The sequence below is a fragment of the Elephas maximus genome, chromosome 1, assembly GCF_024166365.1.
Source record: "Elephas maximus indicus isolate mEleMax1 chromosome 1, mEleMax1 primary haplotype, whole genome shotgun sequence".
Taxonomy (NCBI): Eukaryota; Metazoa; Chordata; class Mammalia; order Proboscidea; family Elephantidae; genus Elephas; species Elephas maximus.
The window spans coordinates 126298060-126318655 of NC_064819.1; the positions used below are offsets into that span (position 1 = coordinate 126298060).

The 20596-nt window shown below is 34.5% G+C and overlaps 1 protein-coding gene across 4 annotated transcripts in view; it reads left to right on the top strand.

The window, feature by feature from the left end:
* PHF3 (PHD finger protein 3) overlaps positions 1–20596 on the top strand; it is a 97178-nt gene that overhangs the window by 46908 nt on the left and 29674 nt on the right. For all 4 annotated transcript variants that reach the window (XM_049894965.1, XM_049894975.1, XM_049894960.1 and 1 more), the window contains 3 exons: positions 6658–6819; positions 11273–13055; positions 18635–18944. In XM_049894965.1, the coding sequence (XP_049750922.1) occupies positions 6658–6819; positions 11273–13055; positions 18635–18944 (2255 nt within the window). The remainder of the gene's footprint in view (positions 1–6657; positions 6820–11272; positions 13056–18634; positions 18945–20596) is intronic.

Sequence of the window (20596 nt, forward strand, 5' to 3'; positions counted from 1 at the left end):
AGGTAATGAGAATAGTATAATAGACCCCTCTGCACATGTCACCCAGTTTGAATAGTTAATAGTCAGTCTCTCCCCACCCCCCAGGATTATTTTGAAGCAGATCCCACAAATCATAACATTTCATCTGTAAATATTTTAGCCTGTATCTTTAAAGTACAAGAATTCTTTGCTTTTATTTTAAAAACATAATACTGTTATTTAAATGTCTAAAAATTTTTTAGAGTTCTTAATATTTCTAAATATTCGGTCAGCTTTCAGTTTTGCTCAATTACCTCAAATTTTTTTTTTTACAGTTTGAATCAGGATTTAAATAAAATCAATACATTCAGTTGGTTGCCATGTAAGTTATTTTAGTCTACGTAGGTTTTCCTCACTTTTTCTCTAGCTATTTATTTGTTAAGGAAACAGGGTCATTTGTCTCGAGAATTCTGTATCCTTGTTATCTAGAAGAATCTGAAACAATGTGTAACATACAGTAGGTACTCAATATTACAAAGGAATTAATTCAAAAGTAAATAATTTAATACAGGTTTCCCCCACTATCCGAATGTAGAGCATTCCTGTGAAACCTTTCGTAAGCTGAAATGGCGTAAAGTGAAGAAGCAGTTACCATTAATTTGTATGGGAAAAGTTTTTGAGCATTCCTAGACTTAAAACTTAACCAAGTTGTACCAAGTAACGTGTAAAACCTAAAATAACACTAACATAGAGTAAAAGCTGGGTATAGGTCCCGGGGAAGGAGCTTGGTAACACACCACTGTGGCCACTCAGAGTGCATGCTGCCTCTTTAACAGCTTGCTGCAAAACGAATGCTGAACGCTTTTTCTGCTTTTCACCTTTTTTCGTAAAAGTGAAAATCCTCTTCGTATTTCTTCCGGTTAGTGGAAACAGGTACTAATGTAGGTCTTTGTAAAAGTGAAGTATAGAGTAAAGCAAACTTTTGGAAAGCAGAGGATACCTATATCTTAGGACAAAATTACATTGTTAAATTTTGGGGATGATTACCATCTCCGTTTTGGGTTTTTACCATCTCCATTTATATTAGCTTAATAGAATAATCTGGGCAGTAGAGCAATTATCTAGACAGTTAGGAAGACCACTTAGGGCTATAAAAAGTTATTTAAGAAAACCTGCCAGGATATACCAATAATAAATAGCTACCATTTATTTAGCATCTTGTTTGTTTGTAAGGCAGGGTACTGTGTTAGAAACTATATCATTTTATCTAATTTTCGTAGAAACTCATCAATGAAGGGTTGTAATATGTATATTTACCCTGTGAAAAAATTGAAGTTCAGAAGGAGGAAGTGAAGGGGAAATGGGTGGGGACATTAATATTTTTCTTAACAAATTTTATGGAACTAGAGACAACTCTTCAAAACCTAGGAGCATGTGTACAAGTTTGATAAAAAAAATTTAAAAATAGAAAAGTAACACCGTAGAAAACTGTAGCTCAGTATGTATCTAGCTTCTTTTTCTGTGCATTCACACATCATTTTTTAGGGGAAAATTTTTTTAACAAAACATTTTTACTGCAAAATTTATTGAAGATTGATTAGGAAGCTTTATGTTGTTATATAATAGAAATTTATAGGTAAATATAAGGTTTTAGAATGTGAAAGTAAAAATTATAGTGGAAAGGATGAATAATTTAACAGTATTAGATTAACTGATGATGCTATTCTGAAGAAAAATTAACTTAGATTGACACCAAATATTAAAAAGAGCTAAACAAGGAAAAATATTTAAGTAGGTGACCGAGATATTACATAAAGCATTCATATTAATTGTTGGGAGAAAAGCACGGTAAGACCTGAATATATGAGTAAACAATACTAAAGGAATACATAAAGGCAGTGTGTACAAACGTGAAATGTTCAGGCTCTTTTAGTAACCACATTTCTTTTAAAGTCTGAAACTCAGTGTCAGTGAGTCATTATTGAGACTTATATGAACATCTTTGCGCTATAAATGGTTTATAATGTTTTTGGAAAGCCATTTGATTTTAATGTATATGATATATAGTGTACATATATATGTGTGCCTATATATAAAACCAAACCAAACCTATTGCTGCCTAGTCGATTCCAACTCATAGTGACTCCATAGGACAGAGTAGAACTGCTCCATAGGGCTTCCAAGGAGTGCCAGGTGAATTTGAACTGTGTACCTTTTGTTTAGCAGCCATAGATAGCTCTTAACTGCTATGCTACCAGGGTTTCCGTGTGTGTGTGTGTGTATTTTTTTCTATACATATATAAATATATATATATGTATATCAAGAAAAATCTATTGCCGTGCAGTCAGTTCCAACTCATAGCAACCCTATAGGACAGAGTGGAACTACCCCACAGGGTTTCCTAGGCTGTAATTTAAAGGAGCAGATCACCAGAGCTTTTCTTCCGTAGGCGGCTGGTGGGTTCAAACTGGCAACCTTTCAGTTAGCAGCCAAGTGCATACCTTCTTTGATTCAGTAGTCCTGTGTGCTTTGCTTATTTTGACAAGGAATGGGGGAAAAAGTGTGTGTGTGTGTGTGTGTGTGTATAACCCATTGCCTGTGCCATTCAGATGATTCCCACTCATAGCAACCCTATAGGACAGAGTAGAACTGCCCCATATGGTTTCCAAGGAGCGCCTGGTGAAATTGAACTGCCAACCTTTTGGTTAGCAGCTGTAGCTCTTAACCGCTACACCACCACGGTTTCCATGTGTGTATAGTAGCATTTTTCAAATTTGGAATATTCTAATACCCAAAATGATAAAACCACCCACAGAATGATTAATTGTAATATACAGCTTGAAGGAATATATCACACTCCCGCCTCCTTAGAATGAATGTCAATCAGCCATGCAGCAAAGTTCTTTCACAGAAGGGAAGCCAAGCACAGACTGGGTGGTCTTTTTCAGTGTTGGAGGGGAAAGCTGTGGGGGCTCTGTTAGGAGGTATCTCTGTATTTTCTCATTCTACTTTGAAAACACAAACCCTATGAAAGAGGTACCTAACCTTTTTTGTTGTGACACTACTAACATATCAAGCTCTTTTTTTCCTCAAGTATGGTACTTAATGCCATCTTTTATAATAGAGGAAGTAACTGTGTCTTAGAAGTAGGTGAACTGAGTTTGACCTTTGCCTGCCTGTATGAATTAACACATGCCAAATGTGAGGGGTCTGTACTGTGCTTGTAGTTCTCTACTTTGTAAGGATTTAAAGTGACTCAACCTTGATGAATGAGAAAGGCATCAAACAAAACTCCAAATGGTTTGATTTTTATTCTATTTTTATCTTATTTACTGCTTCTTCCTGAAAAGATAGATTAGAAATCGTATTAAGACCCTGTAGACCCTAGTTAGGATTTTGGTCTTTAAGTTTGTTGGGATGGATGACTTTGGAGGTCTTCAACAGAATGGTGACATGATCTGACTTCATATTTTTAGAAGGATCACAGTGATGACTGTGTGGAGAATAAACTATGTGTGGGAAGGAGAGGGTGGAAATAGAGGAAGCAGGGACACTAGGAGACTATTACATATTATAGTATAGTCTGTATGAGAGATTGTGGTGGTTCGGAATAGAATGTTAGCTGTGGAGATGATAAAAAGGTCAGATGCATGTTGTATTTTTTAGAGCTAGCAGGATATGTGGATCCACTGAAGTGTGGTATATGAGAAGAGAGAAGTTAAGTCTGGTTCTAGAGTTTTAGGTTTGAACAATTAGGTGACAGGAAGTTCCGTTTGCTGGGAATACCCTGGGAGGACCTTTTTTTTGGTGGGGGGATGAGTGGAAATCAGCATTTATTTTGGTTATATTATGGTTGAGATATCTGTTAGACAGCTTAGTGGAGATGTTGAATTTAACTCTTCCAGAGGACAACTGGAAACCCTGGTGGCGTAGTGGTTAAGAGCTGGACGCTAACCAAAAGGTCATCAGTTCGAATCTACCAGGCTCTCGTTGGAAACCCTAAAGGGGCAGTTGTACTCTGTCCTATAGGGTCACTATGAGTCAGAATCAACTCGATAGCAGTGGATTTTGCGGGGTTTGGAGGTCAAATGAGATCATGGGGCTGGAGATGCGTACATTTGGGAGTCATTAGAGTATAGATGCTACTTGATGACATCACTTAGGGAAGAGTGATAGTAGATAGAGAAATGAGAGGATTGAGCCGTTGGGCTCATCAACACGTGGAGGTATGCAAAAAGAGGAGACTGCATTAAAGGTTATTGGCAATTGCGATAGGAGGATGTAATGTCCCAGAAGTTAAGTGAGAAGAAAGGGATTCAAGAAGGGATTCAAAAAGGGATTCAGCAATGTCAGATGCTTCCAGGAAATGGAATCAAATAAGACATGATAATTGTCAGTATTTGGCTTGCTAAATCTTGCTCATCCTGCCTTTGCAGTAGCTCTCAAATTAATACATACCTTTGGAAACGCTGGTGGCAAAGTGGCTAAGTGCTCCAGCTGCTAACCAAAACCTTGGCAGTTCAAATCCACCAGGTGCTCTTTGGAAACTCTATGGGGCAGTTCTACTCTGTCTTATAGGGTCTCCATGAGTCGGAATCAGCTAGACGGCAATGGGTTTTTGTTTTCTGTTTTTTTTTCATTTCTTACCAACAAACACTATCAATCGGGTTTTTATTACCCTTTTTCCTATTTTATTTCCCCCTTTTGAATAGTTTTTTCTCTCCCCAATTACAATAGAAAATACATGCTCATTGTTGAAAATTTGGAAAACACGGAGAGAAGAATAAAGATTTAAAAACAAAACTCCTTCCCCTAGAAATAATTACTGATAATATTCCGATGCATTTTTTCTGTTCCTTTTTTATCTATACATCTTTGTAATGCCTATATTATGTATATGCTTTTATATGGAAACCCTGATGGCATAGTGGTTAAGAGTTCAGTGCTAAACAAAAGGTCGGCAGTTCAAATCCACCAGGTGCTCCTTGGAAACCCTGTGGAGCACTTCTACTCTGTCCTGTAGTGTAGCTATGAGTCGGAATCAACTTGAGGGCAACGGGTTTGGTTTGGGTGTTAACAACAGTAGCAGCAACATGCTTTTATATAAAATTGAGAGTAAAAGTAGCTTTAAATTTTTTTTTAAAAACAAACATGGTAGAAATGTTAAATGTCTGTGGCAACTTAAATATGCCATCATAGTATTCCAACTGAATTCCTTCACCTGTTTTTTCCCTAATTATGTCTTAAATGAATCCTGATTAATATTCTCTAAATAATACATGCTTATAGTAAGAAATTTAGAAAATATAAAAAGGTATAATCTTAATATTTTTTAGAGAATAATTACTGTTATAATTTTCACCTATTTCCTACTGATCATTTTTTTTCTCTTTGTCTAAATGTGCGTACACTCACATTTCATTTGTTTGTTTGCTTATTACTAACAAGCAACACACTGTTTTCTGGCCAGTAGTTTCTTCATAATGTTTTTTCCCTGTTCCTTCTTGTTCTACCTTGGTCAAATTGTATGAGCAGTTTTGTGGTTTTGTTTGTTAGGTTGATCTCCAAAAAGATCATACAATTTGATTTTTTTGTTTTGTTCTCTTTAAAGTTTAAGATAGACAGCTATCTTGTTGAACTCTTTTAATTGAAGTTCTTAGATACAAAATGAGGACTAGATAACTTCTTGAGGTACTTTATGTAGGATGAAGATATTAACATTTGTATAGTACTGTAAGTGTGTTTATAGTACAAGCTCTCATTTGATCCTCACAACAGCCCTGTGAAATAGATAGGACAGATATTGTTATTTACATTTCGGAGATTAAAAAACTGATAGAATAAGTGACTTGGCCAAGTTTTATTTAACTGCCATAACAGGGATTTGAATCAAGGACTTCTGGTCAGAATAATTACGTTCTTTTTACAAGATTTCATACTGTTGTGCTTTTAGATTTGCTTATAAATGTGGCATTTGTTTTATACAGAAATAAATCCAATGACAGTATAAGTAGCGTTTACAGGTCTCTAAATCTCCTACTCCTCTCCCATGCCCCCTGCCCTAAATAAGTGACTCTCTCACCTTTAACTCAAAGAAGGTATTTCAATTATATAGCTACATTAAACACATACCATTTTTCTCAGCATTTTAGGGGAGAGAGGAATAACATTATGGCTTTCACCTTTTTTTGTGCTACCACTCAGAAGTACATCTCCATTGTTTACTCTCACATGTAGCATGAAGTCTCTAAGTAGTAGGATCCCTGTTTGAACTAGAATTTTTTCGTCCTAGCATGAACCTCGCTAGCATCATAAACTTTGCAAGATGTTAAACTCTTTTGTAATCCTATAACTAAAATTGGTATAATTGAGTAATCCAGATATGGTCACCTGCAACGTTCACAAAAAGACAGTGAGTGATAAGTAAGACTGAGAGTTGAAGTCAGTCTAACCAAGAAAGGTAATTGCTAACCTTTTCTTCAACTAGCTACCTCATGAGATAGAAGATCGTAAAACTAACTGATTTGGGAGCTTGGTGGTGGCAGTATCACATATGTTAGAAATAGATAATAGATTTTCAGGACAATGCATTTATTACATTAAAATGATCTCTCATATTTTCTATACCACCTTTAAATACTTAAAATTCCCCCAAGTATTTTCAAAAGTTAATTTTTTATTGTTTTTGTTTTTTCTAGTTGTTGGTCTTGACGATATTATGGATGAAGGAGTTGTTAAAGAAAGTGGCAATGATACCATTGATGAAGAAGAACTGATTTTACCTAACAGGAATTTGAGGGACAAAGTAGAAGAAAATTCAGTAAGATCACCAAGAAAATCACCTCGTTTAATGGCACAAGGTAATCCCTCCTAAGAGGTCCAGCTAGAAAATTTTAGAGGTAGGGACAGATGTGTTAGGTTCTAAGCTTGCTGAGCAGAAATCTTATTTTCTTGTTATTTGCTAGTCTGAGCATTTTTGATAGTAATCTGTTTTGAGATTATACCTTGGCATAGTTAATTTCAAAATTTTTATTGAAATTAAACATTTATATAGTTTAAAGATTTGACTGCTTCTATAAGATTTGTTAAGAAAAACATCAATTTTCAGTACATGCTACCTCCCCACCCATTTTCCCTATCTAAGAGGAAATTACTGTTAACATCTTCCAGCCCTTTTTTTTTTTTCTATTTGTATTTACCTCCATATTTCTAAGTAAATGTACATATTGCCACTGTTTTATTCTGGATAAGAACTTAGCATGACTTCTTCCTCTTGTCCTAATTATACAAAAGTACATTTTCTCATCTTCCAGTACAGGCCATTCCCTGATTATGAGTGTTCGGCTTACGTACAACCCATAGTTTTGAACCAATCTCTGTTAAGCGTATTATATTAAAAATTGAGGTACATGCAATGGTTCATAATAACAAACGGGTGCTACTTTGCGACATGCATCAAAACATTATTACTGTATTACGTTAAAGATGTTTTAGCGTACCTGGAAGTGTTTCTTTAATTTTTTTTTATGTATACAAAGAAAGGTACACTATAGACTGTATAGTAAGACAAACATTTGACTGACGTTAGATATGAACCGTACTTAACAGTTTGACTTAAATACAAATTTGACTAAAAGACAGGCTTAGGAATGGAACTCGTTTGTAATCCAGGGACTGCCTGTATATAGTTTTGTTAGATGAGTAGTAATTATTTATATTATGACTATATGCTATTAGAAATGATTCCTTTAATGAACCGTCTTTTTCCTGTAGTACTTTTTGCTTTTCTGATTTAATAATTGCTTTTGGTTTTCATTTGCTTAGTTTTCTATATATGTACTAGTAATTACGCCTCAACTGCTTTGCCAGTTATCTAAATCTTCTCTGAAGGTGTTTATGCATATCAGTTATTCCATCAATTTCATTTCACGGAAGAGGTCTCTCTCGGAGCCTTCTGATTCTCTCCAGTGTGGATTGGTGGTGGCCTAATAAGCCTGATACGTAGCTGTTATCCAGGGATCTTCCTTTACCATTCTTCTGAGGAGCCTGTGCTTTGTGTTTTGTTATATTTCCTATTTCTACTTTATTGGTTTAACTCCTTCATTTTGATGGCACACCTCCTCCATTAGCTTCTTGAGGAAAAGGGCCATGGACATACATATTTTAATCTTTGCATATCTACATATGTATTTAATCTGTCCCAACACTGGAATCATGTTCTGGTTGAACATAGAACTCAAGATGGGAAATAATTTTCATTCAGAAATTTGAAGGTGGCGTACCACTTTCTTCTAACTTTGGTGCCTGATTCCTCCTTTTTCTTGTTATGTTCCATGTTTTTTTTCTGGAAGTTTGTGGTTTCATTCCCTGTAGCTCTGGTGTTTTGATAGTTCATGATAATATGTCTTGGTGTGGGTATATTTTGTGTATTGACCTGGGTACTCAGTAGTCCATTAAGTCTGAAAACTGTTACTGTTACTGTTCAATTCTGGGAAAATTTTTTGAATTAGTTCGTTGATTCCCCTCCTTGGTTTTTCATCTTTTGCTTTCAGAAACTCCTGTTATTCAAATATTAGCTAACGTGGACTGCCCTCCCATTTTCTTCATTTGTCTATTTTGCAGCTCTCTTTTTGATCTACCTGTTGAAACTTTCTCATCTTTGTTCTCCAACCTTTCTGTCAGGTTTTGCATTTCTAATTTATAGGTGTTCTTTTTTGTTTTTGGAAGTAGTGTTTTCTTGTAGCATCCTGTTGTTGTTTCACGGATGTAATATCTTCTCTTGTTTTTTAAGATGCTCATATTTTAAAAGTTTTTCTCTCCTTTCAAAGTTTCTGTTTCCTCCATGTTGCACTTTTTTTTTTTTTTTTAATTGTTTTCCTGGGTTCCATCTTTCATGTTAAATATTTCCTAAAATGCCTGATTCATTGTTGTTAGCTCATGTTTAAGGGTAAGGACTAAAACTATTTGGAATCTCTAAGTCTGTTGGGCTTTGTCAGCTGTGAACTTGGCAGTATGGTGATCTGGCTGCACTGTGTTTTGGAGGAACCTCTGATGTCAGGAATTAGGTTATTCCCCTTAGATTCATTAGAATGCTTTTAAACGAGCAGTGAATTACTTATTCTGAGGAAAGCTGTCTAGGGGCATCTCGGCTGTCACCACATACAAATTCACTTAATCTCACAAGTTTCAGTATGCTTTACTGCCATTCTTAGCTGTGTCTGATGTTCCCCTAGAAACCCTGTGTTACTCTTTATGGAGAGTAAGCCTCCAGTCTTGGGTTAGGACTAGGGAAGGAACGTTGTTCAACAGGTGGAGTGGGCAAGAGGGATTTAGGGATCTAACTGTTCTTTAAATAACTGTCAACCCATCCTCATTTTAACCACCTGCCTTCATCCCCACTTTAGAAGCATTTGGGGCCACCATTTCTCAAGTCTTAATGAAGATTTGGGGGTGCTAATGGTGTTGGTTCTTGCTAACATTGCCTGCTTAGTGTTTGTCTCATTTGGGTCTCCTGTATTTCTTATTTCTTGATGATTTTTTATTTGACTTCGAAAATTTGTCACTTTTTTCTCTTGTTCTTTTTGGAAAATATGTCTTTTCAAAAAAGATACCTTTACTGTAGCTTTAGTGGGGTTTTTAGAAATGGAAAACTTAGATGCATTTGGTATCTGCTTGTGACTTTGAAAAATGAAAAGAATAGAGTGAACATTGTAGACAGATAATGATAATTTTGAACCTATGTAGTCAGGCTTCAAACTAATGCAGTTAATATTTAGAAGAGAAAAGGTGATTTTATCCTCTGTTTAATAAATTAATTAAAATTGGAAAAAACAGTTGAATATGCTATAATTTGTCATTTTAGCAGCCACATAGGTAATGGGTGTTAAATGCTCTTCAGTTGTTTTTTTTTAGGGCACATGAATAAAGTAGAGTTGTGAATTACTGCATGCTGTCTTCAAAGCTTTAAAAATCATCTAAATATTGAAAACAAACCTTCATTTAGATCTTAGTTATTTAAAAAATGTTATTATTCTGTATCTGAGCATGTTGTAAACAGTTCATAAATCACTAAATAATTTTAAAAAGTTGTTGAGTACTTACCTAGTGGCCATATACTGGGCTAAGTCCTGGGGGAGTTAGAATGGGTCCCTAAGATTAGGACAACCATATAACTTATTGTCCAGACTGTGACACTTTTGAGAGCAAAAGGGCGGGCTATTAATTAGGACTTCAAGCATTACCTGGGACTTTTCCAGACAAACCAAGATGCATGGCACCTTAATTTTCCCATAATAATAAATGACAAACCAGGGAAATGTTCTTAATTTTGAACATAGAATAGAGTTTTGTGTTGACAGGTAGGGGTCTGAACTTTTTTTTTTATTTGTAGTCTCAAATGTAGAATTGATTCAGAGATGTCGGATGTGCATAGCCTTGAAACAACTTCATATTTTTTAATTTAGCGTGTACACAGTTTTTCTATTTAGAATTACTCAGCTCTGTTTTTTTTCGCTCTGTGTTTTTCCTTCCCCTGGAGTATATATCAGGGTACAGAAAGGAAGAAAAGTGCATTTAATAGGCTCTTTGTAAGGAGCACTGTTAAAAGTGGGAAGTTTACTTAAATTATTTCCATATCTTTTCTTGTTTTAAAGCTTTTTAGTTGTATTTTTATTTATTTATTTATGATAATTTGTATGTGATAGTCTAGTGTATACATCATTTTTTCTCTTTGAGGAATAATTTGAATGTTAAAATGGTGATAGAAATGAAGCATATTCATAAAGTAATTAGAGTTCTTTTGAAGCTGTACCTATAAAGTTACGCAGATCCGGTTTATGATAGGGGGTTTTAGTTTAGATTTTGTGGGTACCTGAATTTGTTTGGTTTTATGTATTTGGCAATATTTAATGTCTAAAACTTGTATGGCAGTCTTGTTTAAGACTGGCATTAATGGTAACCCAAAAAAAAAGTGTAAAGGAAGTTAATTTTACTCATTTTATGACACCAGCGCTCCTTATAAATAATAGACTTGGATGAAAACTTACTTGTTTTTTAGTAAAATATAATATCAGTCTGGGTTTTATAGAGGTTTTTTTTTCCCCCTACAGCATTCAGAGAACTTTGATAAATACAAAATTTAACATATACATGTCAGTCACCATCAGGAGTGATTCAGTACATTTTCATTGAAATGAGCAAAATATATTTTATAGCTTAGAATAAAGAAGTGATATGCTGTAATTTGTATTGAAATAAAAACATATGGCAAAATAGCTAAGTTGTTTTTATTTATTTTTTTTTTCCTTATGATAGAGCAAGTAAGAAGTTTGCGACAAAGCACTATTGCCAAGCGTTCAAATGCAGCACCTTTAAGTAGCACAAAAAAAGCATCTGGGAAGACTGTATCTGCCCCTAAAGCAGGGTTAAGACAACCAGAAAGATGTCAGATTAAAGAAGAAGTTTGTGCATTACTGAAACCCGAGTACCATAAAGAGAGCAGAAGGAGCAGCCGACATATTGGACAGATCGAAGCAGTGCCAGAAGAGTCAGTATCTTCAGGTCATTCTTCAGCGTCATCTTGTCTAGAGATGAAGGATGAAGCTGAACTAGGTTCTAAGCATGAGTGTAATAATCAGGGGGAAGCAAATATGCCATCTCATGAATTAAGTTGTCCACTTCTTTCAGAGACTTGTGTCAGTATTGAAGAAAAGAAAAATAAAGCTCTGATGGAATGTAAAATCAAGACTGTTAGTAGCCCATTGTTTAAGTTTTCAGATAAAGAAGAGCATGAACAAAATGATTCCATTTCAGATAAAGGGGATAAGACTGTTGTTGATGAAATGAGGGCAAAGGGAAAAATTGAACAAGAATCAAAGGGGACAGTAAAACTATCCAACGAGGGTGACCAAGTTGTTGAGGAGCCTGGATCTTCCGCTGTTCTCTCTGGTGATACTGCTTGTACAAATGCAAATAAGACAGAAAAGAACCTTGAAGGTTTGTCTACTTCTGTTGGTGAGGCAACTGAATGCAATTTGGAACTGAAGAATACCATGGAAGTTACTGATACAGCTAAGAACTCTCTTCTAAGAAATAAAATAGAACCATTGGGTTATTGTAAAGACACAGAGTCTAGTGATAAGCAGTTGCAGAGTACCGAATTTAATAAACCAGACTTAGAGATTGTTAGTACTACTGATTTTGAGCCAGAAAGTAATATTTTAGAAAGTGCTATTCGTGATGCTCCTGATCAGAATGCAAACCAGCATGTTGAAAGTATTAAAACAGAGCCCCACGAAGCAGCGGACCTTCAGGCTGGTAGAAACAGCCAGTCAAGTAGTGTTTCTTGTTCAGAGACAAAAAGCATGAAATCCAAACATTCGAAACCTGCAATTCATCCTAAGCAAAACGTGACCGCAGATACTCCCAAGAAAATTGTTGCAGCAAAGCACGAAGTACTGCATAACAAAAACAAGGTTAATGTTAAAAGTGTGAAACGAAATGCTGATGAACCAGAATCTCAGCAAAATTTTCATAGGCCAGTCAAAGTGCGAAAAAAACAAGTCGATAAAGATTTAAAGATCCAGAGTGGTAACTCTGGGGTTAAATCTGCGAAGAGTCAAACTCATTTGTTATTTAAAAAAACATCACAGGATCAAAACTTACTACAGATCTCTAAACCCTTGCCACATTCTTTGACTGATAAGCCTCATGGTCATCCTGCTTGCTCTAAAGAACCTAATCCTCCAGCACAAAGTGGACATTTACTACATTCCAGCCAGAAGCAGTGCCATAAGCCCCAGCAGCAGGCCCCCACAATGAAAACCAATAGTCATGTGAAAGAAGAGCTTGAACATGCAGGTATAGAGCATTTTAAGGAGGAGGACAAACTGAGACTAAAAAAAACTGAGAAGAACCTACAACCCCGCCAAAGAAGAAGCAGCAAAAGTTTTTCTTTAGATGAGCCACCATTGTTCATTCCAGACAACATAGCTACTGTAAAAAGAGAAGGCTCAGATCATAGCTCCTCATTTGAAAACAAATATGTGTGGACTCCCAGCAAGCAGTGTGGTTTTTGCAAAAAACCGCATGGCAACAGGTGTGTGTGTGTGTATGTGTAATGTGTGTATATTTAAGAGATTCCTTTTTGGGGGTGGGGTTAATGTGAGAACGGTTTTACACACAAAAATAAATTATGTAACATACAAAGACTTTTGCAAAAACAAATCCCACTGGATCAATCCTGGATAAATGATAGAAAGACGGAGCCATCGAATTGACAAATACATCATTGTAGAACATTTTACAAAACATAGTTTGACCATTAGCTGGTATATATGGAAGTGTTCGTCATTGTAATCAATTAGGGAGTGTAATTTTGTCATTGCATCTGAAAAAACAAGAACAAACTTCCTACTACACAAAAAAATGTTATAGTTTCATGGGTCTGTAAGTTATATATCATTTTATTTGGCTTGAAAAGAACGAGTAATAAAGTGTGAAGGTCATAATGAAAATTCTATTTTTCTTTTGAAGGCTTTTTTTTTTTTTGGTAAAATGAAATACATTTATTGTGACTCAGTGCTATTACCTCACAGCTATCAAACTTGACCTTGGAATTTAATAGCCAAGACAATTGTTAGATTACCCAAGTGAAATTTGTGTGTAACGTGGAACAGAGTGAAAAATGTGTTTATTTTTGAATGTGTACTTATTTGAAGAATTTCTTGTGAATTCTAACCTTTTAAAATTTTAGAAGTAATTTTAATAGTGTCCTTCATCATTTTTTCCTTAGGATTCAGTGTTTTGTAGTTTCTGACACTGTTTCCTTCACTTCCTCTTCCCCAGTGTATTTTATGTTTATTTGCAGGTGAAGTGGAATTTGCAGCTACAAAATTATCAGATTGCTGTTGGAGCTTCTATCAACACTGATATGATAAAAGAACATTATAACATATACACTCTAATACTGTTCTTATTCATGAAAATACATGATATAGTGACTTCTTCAACTACCATCAGATTACATGAAAATGAAACTTTAGGGAAGGACAGTTGAGTAAAGTGTGCTGTAGAACATTCATTTGGTGGTGGAGCTGTGGCTGGGTGAATGGGTGGGAGATGTTGGGGGCTATTCTGTTAAAAATAACCTAGGTTTTATGTCAAAGAGTTTCTTTATTTGTGATTCATAAATTTTTAGTAAAAAAATTTAACATGCCGATTATGTGTAGTCTTATTTTCAGTGTCAGAGGTTTCTTTATAATATATCCCAATTTTTAAAAAGTATGATTTGTTGGAATATAGTGCTATGCTACATTTGCTCTCACTTGTATAATACTTAAGACTTTTGATTTAAAACAGCTTATTTAAATATTCTAACGTGGGGCCTGGCCTAAGACAATTAAGGGTTGAGGTGCTTTTTAATGCTCCTTTAAGTCAGCCCTTTTCTCTTTGCCAGAGTCTTTTAAAAACCATCGCACTGATATTTGGTCAGAGAAATGGACCAAATGGACCAAATGGACCAGAGCCTTAAAGGGAATGAGCTACTAAAATTAAACTGGTATAGAGTTGGAAGCCATGTTAAGTATTATACTGTAGCTTTTTATGTAGATAAACTTGTATTCTGATTGCCCAGTCTTTCAGGGTTTTGCCCAGGCTTTTAAATGACAACTGTCACTTTACCAACATCAATAATTTTCCTAAAATGAAGATTAGGTGTTACGTCCTTGTCTTTTACCTAGTGCCTTCTTTTGGATCTACTCTATAAAATCTGTAGTTTCTTTGATCTAGCCTGGAAAATGATTTAGAATGTTAGGTGTGTAGGAAATTTCATTTCACCCTGTGTAATTGATCTGGGAAAGATATAATATTGGAAATGGTCAATTTTGGAAGCAGCATTTAAGATTACTTCAATTTTGTGAATAGAGAAGCCTAAGTAATTGCTTTTTCTTTACGTATTAACTATCCATCACTACTTCTTTGATACATTGTTCTTGTATATACATTGAATTTACTCAAAAAAAAAAAATGTGCTTGACGTACAGCACAGGGCTTTTCTATTTTAATCCATGTATATGAATATGAATTTATAGGAAGGGAATGTCTGGAAATAATTTTCATCCTTTCATGCAGTAGCCAAACTGAAAGCTATTCGTTGGTGTGACATATTTCCTAGCACTTGTGACAGCTTTGCTTCTGAAAAGCTGTTTAACTTTCCAGCATTTTACGTGTATTGCAATTGTGAGGTTAGCTTCCTTGTATGTGCTTCCAGTTGAAAATTATGTTTTGTAACAATAGATTTAGTCATAGCTTGACCACATGTGATACTTAACCATAAGCGGATATGTACATACCATGAAAGACAGTAGGTATTGACTTTCATAATTTACATGTCATGCTGTTTTTGCCTGTTTATTTTCTTGATTTCAGCTTTACAATGAAGTTATATTAGCTGTTTTAAAAAAAAAACAGACCATTTAATACTCAATTTTTTTTTATTTTTTAAATATAATTTTTGCACTTTTTCAAAATATAAGGCAGTTGGCATTTTGGAAGGAAGAAGTCTTAGCCTTTCCATAAAGTTCCTGTTATTTCTCTACCTTTCCAAAAGACCTTTGTATCTTTGGTTTGCAATACGATTTCTTGACCTAGTTGTAAAAGAATAGCATATTGATTGACGTTAACAAAACAAAATACACCTCCCTAGCAAAATGGATTCATAGTGTTATACTCAAACAAGAATCCCTTTTCTGAGAAGGAAATTTCTAGAATAATGATTCTGGTTTTTCTCAGCATTTGAAGAGTTTTGTGGCAAATATTTTTCTTTGTGGGTTTAGATGATTAGTAACGCTAAGACAATTTAATGTTTCTGTGGAATACAGTCCTTTCATCAGAAAAAAGTGAGTATGTATACATTTGCAATAACATGGGCCTATACTGTCACTTAAAGGGAACATCAAAATTGAAGGTAATCTTGTAACAGCTACAGTGTCAGCCTACAGCATGAATCGCTAAAAATAGGAATTCTCAATGTTGTCTCTAGCTTACTTTGAAGAAATTGAAAATTTTCTAAGAATATTTTTTGGCTCATGCAAAGTTAAGATTAGAATTTTAAACTAGTTTTTCATGGTCTTAGGTCAAGATTTTTATTTTATGTATGAACACAAGACAACATAAATGTTAAACTTTTCAATTAGCTGATTCATACTGCTCTTTCAATTAATTGATCAAGAGCTAAAGTCCACACAACATAGATTTTTAGTAAAAAAAATTTAACATGGAGATTATCTGTAGCCTTTTCCTTAAATGATTTTTGCTTGTTCGTAATGAGAAATTCAACAAGGTAGAAAGCGGGAGAGTAATTGTGTTAGCTGTGTGACCCATATGTTTTTAAAGTATGAGAAGAAAACATGAAAGAAAATTGTCTTTTTGTGATAGGCCATCTTTTAACATGATTTATTAAGTTCATATTACTATTCAGTTTTAGATCTAAAAATGATCCATATTCACATCAGTTGCATGTTTAAGGTGGAATACATCACCTAGGATGTGTGGAAAATTTTTATTATCAATACCCTTTTTTCTTGATTTCTCAGAAAATTTTGTTTACCTTAATCTCTTACATGAAATCTAAACTATATGAAGGTGAATCTGTAAATGGTTCTAGAATTTGCTTTTCAGACCCTTTCAGTTTTGCTCGAGACATTTCCAAAATAAAGTTGAAATGAGGCATGGTGAAATAATTACTTGATAAAATTCACAATCATAAAACCACTCTTCCCCTGTCAGATAAAAATCTGAAAAGTCCTTAAGATGTCCTTTATAATTTGACATTTGGATTTGGATTTGGGGCAAAAGTATAGTTGGTATAGGTTTTTAATTAAACAATTCCTTACTGAGACTATGTCAGACTTGATTTGAAGAAATGATAATGTGGCCTTGATTAGGGAGGTAAGGGGAAATCACTATTAACTTCCTTTCAGTATTTGAAGGACATTCAAATTAGACAGTTCCTTTCAAAAAAGCAGTTCTTGCTGCTTTGCAACCGGAAATGGGAGCACTTTAAGCACTGATTTAGTCAAACCTTTTATTTTTCTGTTGGCTGGAAGATACGTATCATCGAAACATGAAGCCATCAAAAATCTCTGCAAACCTTGAGAAACCATTTCTGTCTTATGAACAAATAATACATTGAAAGTTTATTAGGCTTTTAAGTCCAAAATATTTTCTAGTTTTTGGACATAGGCTGAGCTTTTTTTTTAACCAAATAAGTCAGTGGGAAGATGAGGGTTTAAAAAGAGAGCAATTGTGTGTATCAAGAAGTCAGGTCTCCTTAATGCACAGAAATAGTTTGATACACAATAGAAAAGCACCAGAGAAGAAATTACTGCTATTCGGTAGTGGAGTGTTGGGTATGCCTTTTTTAAAGCACCCTTTAAGGATTGAAACTCAGTATTCTAATTTTTATAGTTCCACTATTAAAGAGATGATCTCTGGTATATTTAGGGAGTGTGGACCACATCACTCAGTGTATTACCATTAACATCCATCTTCCTACGGGACCACAGGTTTTTAAAGAATTTTGATGCTTATGCAGTATCTAAATCAGTAACACAAAGTCTCCTTTAGATTATTAAGGAATATATATACCTAAACCCTTCTCTCTCAATCTTTTTAACGTACCATGAGTTGCTAACCCAAAGATGGAAAAATGAGGATGGTAAACATTTTCATTTCAAATGAGCTTTGTAGTTTTCCTAACAGTGGGTTTAAAAGTATATTAAAAAAAAAATTCTCAGATTACCATTTTATATTACCTGATTTGCCATTCAAAAGTACGTGCAGATAACCTAAGAAAAACTTTCTAGGGTCATAAATCTTGTGTCTTTCTACTATTGCTGTTGGTTAGTGGAGTTAATTCTTAGATAAAATGCAGTAAGGAGAAATTTTTTTTATAGGGTTCAGTTTTTACTAAATTAAAAAAATTCAACCTGAATATTAATATCTTCATGTTAAGAAATTATACCAATCTTTATTTGGAAAAACAAGTTTATTATCTAAAACCCATGGGTAGTGGTAAGAAGTCCTTCACACTCAAAAGTACATCAGAAGAGTCTTTAGTTGAATCTGTGTGAATTCCTGAATCAGAATATTTTTATCTTAAAGAATAGTTATGTAGTTGTTTAACAAGCAGTTTATTAGTTTTTAAGTTACATTTTTTATTGTTGCTATTTTTTGGATTTTTTTATTATTTAAAATGACCTTTATTGTATAAACAGTTCTCCCCCCATTTTATGTATGATTTCAGGTCTGTGTGGAAATGTAGCTGTAACTTTGATGAATTGTCTGATCAGATTATCACAGAGAGCTTCTCAGTGGAGAAATATTATTCTATATTTTGGTCATTATCTTTTATCTTTGTGAGATTTTGTTTGATTTTTTTCCCTGTATTATTTATTCATACCAGAGGGGAAATATTTAAAATTTTAAAGGTTCTATTTGTATAAAATATTCTTTTCATTGAAAACTTGATTTTTGTTGGATTTATGGAATGAGGAAACTTGGAGAACATGTAGAGTATCTCAGAAAATCAAGTACTGGAAATTTTATTTAGATGTACTTTTGACATGGGCTTTATAAAGCTGTATCAAGTCAAAGTTTCTTTTTATCCCCCTCCAGGTTTATGGTTGGCTGTGGGAGATGTGACGACTGGTTTCATGGTGATTGTGTTGGGTTAAGTCTTTCCCAAGCACAGCAAATGGGAGAGGAAGACAAAGAATATGTGTGTGTGAAATGTTGTGCTGAAGAAGATAAAAAGACTGAAATATTAGATCCAGATATTTTGGAAAATCAAGCTAAAGTTGAAATTCATAGTGAAGATAAAACAATGGAGTGTGAAAAGCTTGGGTTATCAAAGCACACACCAACAAATGAAAAAAGCAAGTATGTAGATGATACAGTGAAGCACAAGGTCAAAATTTTAAAACGGGTAAGCTCATGAATACATTATTATTTAAGAACTTTATATAGACAGAATTTTGAAAATTTTCTTTAGGTTTCAGTGTTCCACTGTACATTTTAGGATTTATTTTTCCATAAAAATGCACGGATTTTTATTTAAAATTGGTAATCCTGGCAAAACTGGGTGGTGACATATTTGGAATACTCAGGTCTTATTTCTTGTTTTGTGCTATTTTAATTTCTAGTTTGTTACTTGATTTTCTGTGTGTAAGATGTGTGTGATCTTGTGGTCTTAAGTATAAATTGTATATGCTGGTAAGTTTTTCAAAAAGTTTTTGACTGGTAAATCTCTACCAATTCTTAACCCATTTGGCCTTATTACTTTGAAGGGGAATAGTCATTTTCTCTGTGTAAGGAAAAGTAATTCTTTGGACACTTGTTCCAGTATTTGCCTTGAGCCTTCACCTCATTATTTTTTCTTAAGATATGGGCTCTTAAAGTTGTCAGTTTTCTCTGGTTTTGTACTTCTAACTACTTTTTTCTGAATAGAAATTTCAAGATATTTAGTTTCAAATAGGAGAAAGGTATAAAGGATGAACATTTTATGGCACCAAAATTTCTTTATTTTCATGTCTACCTTTTATTATCTACGATTTTTATGATCATTGCTTTGTTTTCCTTGTCTAGGTCAGGTTGATTATAACGATTAGTGCTAGAGAGGAAACACAATGATAACAAATGTATGTGAATATGCAAGCATTGTAGTCCAAAAGACAACATGAATTTCAAAGTTCAAAGGAACTTTGGAACTCTTTTTGGTCTAACATTCTGATTCATTAATATCCTGTAGAATATATCTAACTGATGACCTAGATTCTGTTGGAAAACCAATGCAGGGGAATACATACATCTTAATTTTCAAGCAGCTAATTGTTGGAAAGTTCTTCAGTTTGACCTAAAATTTGCATACCTGAAAACTTTTTAGATGTCTGAAGTCTCCCAAATAAATAGGTGAGGTAATTGAGATTAAAGACCATGACCGTGTAGTCTCCATTATTTAAAAACTCAGCTCTTTCAGACACTCTTTACTTGAAAAACCTTCTGGATTAAACTCCAGTTTGCCAAAATCCTTGTGGCATCCAACATTTTCTGTCTTCCGAGAGTTTTTGAAGATCTGTCCTTTTGATATTTGCTATTGCTACAGATGTGTCCTTTTTTTGTTGTTGTGTGTGTGTGTGCTTTAGGTGAAAGTTTACAGCACTAATTAGTTTCTTATTGAAAAATTTATACACAAATTGTTCTGTGACATTGGTTGCAATCCCCGCAATGTGTGAGCACTCTCCCGCTTTCCCTTTACACCCCAAGTTCCCTGTATCCATTTGTCAAGGTTTCATGTCCCTTCCTGCCTTCTCATCTTTCCTTTTGCCAGGTATTATACATTAGGTCTTCTCTACTTGATTGAACTAAGAAAGAAGCATGTTCCTCGCATGTTTTATTGTTTGTTTTATAGTCCTGTCTAATTTTTGGCTGAAAGGTGGACTTTGGGAGTGGCTTCAGTTCCGAGTTAACAGGGTGTCCGGGGGCCATAGTTTCGGGAGTCCCTCCAGAATCTACCAGACCAGTAAGTGTGGTCTTTCTTGTGAATTTCAGTTTTGCTCTGCATTTTTTCTCTATTCTGTC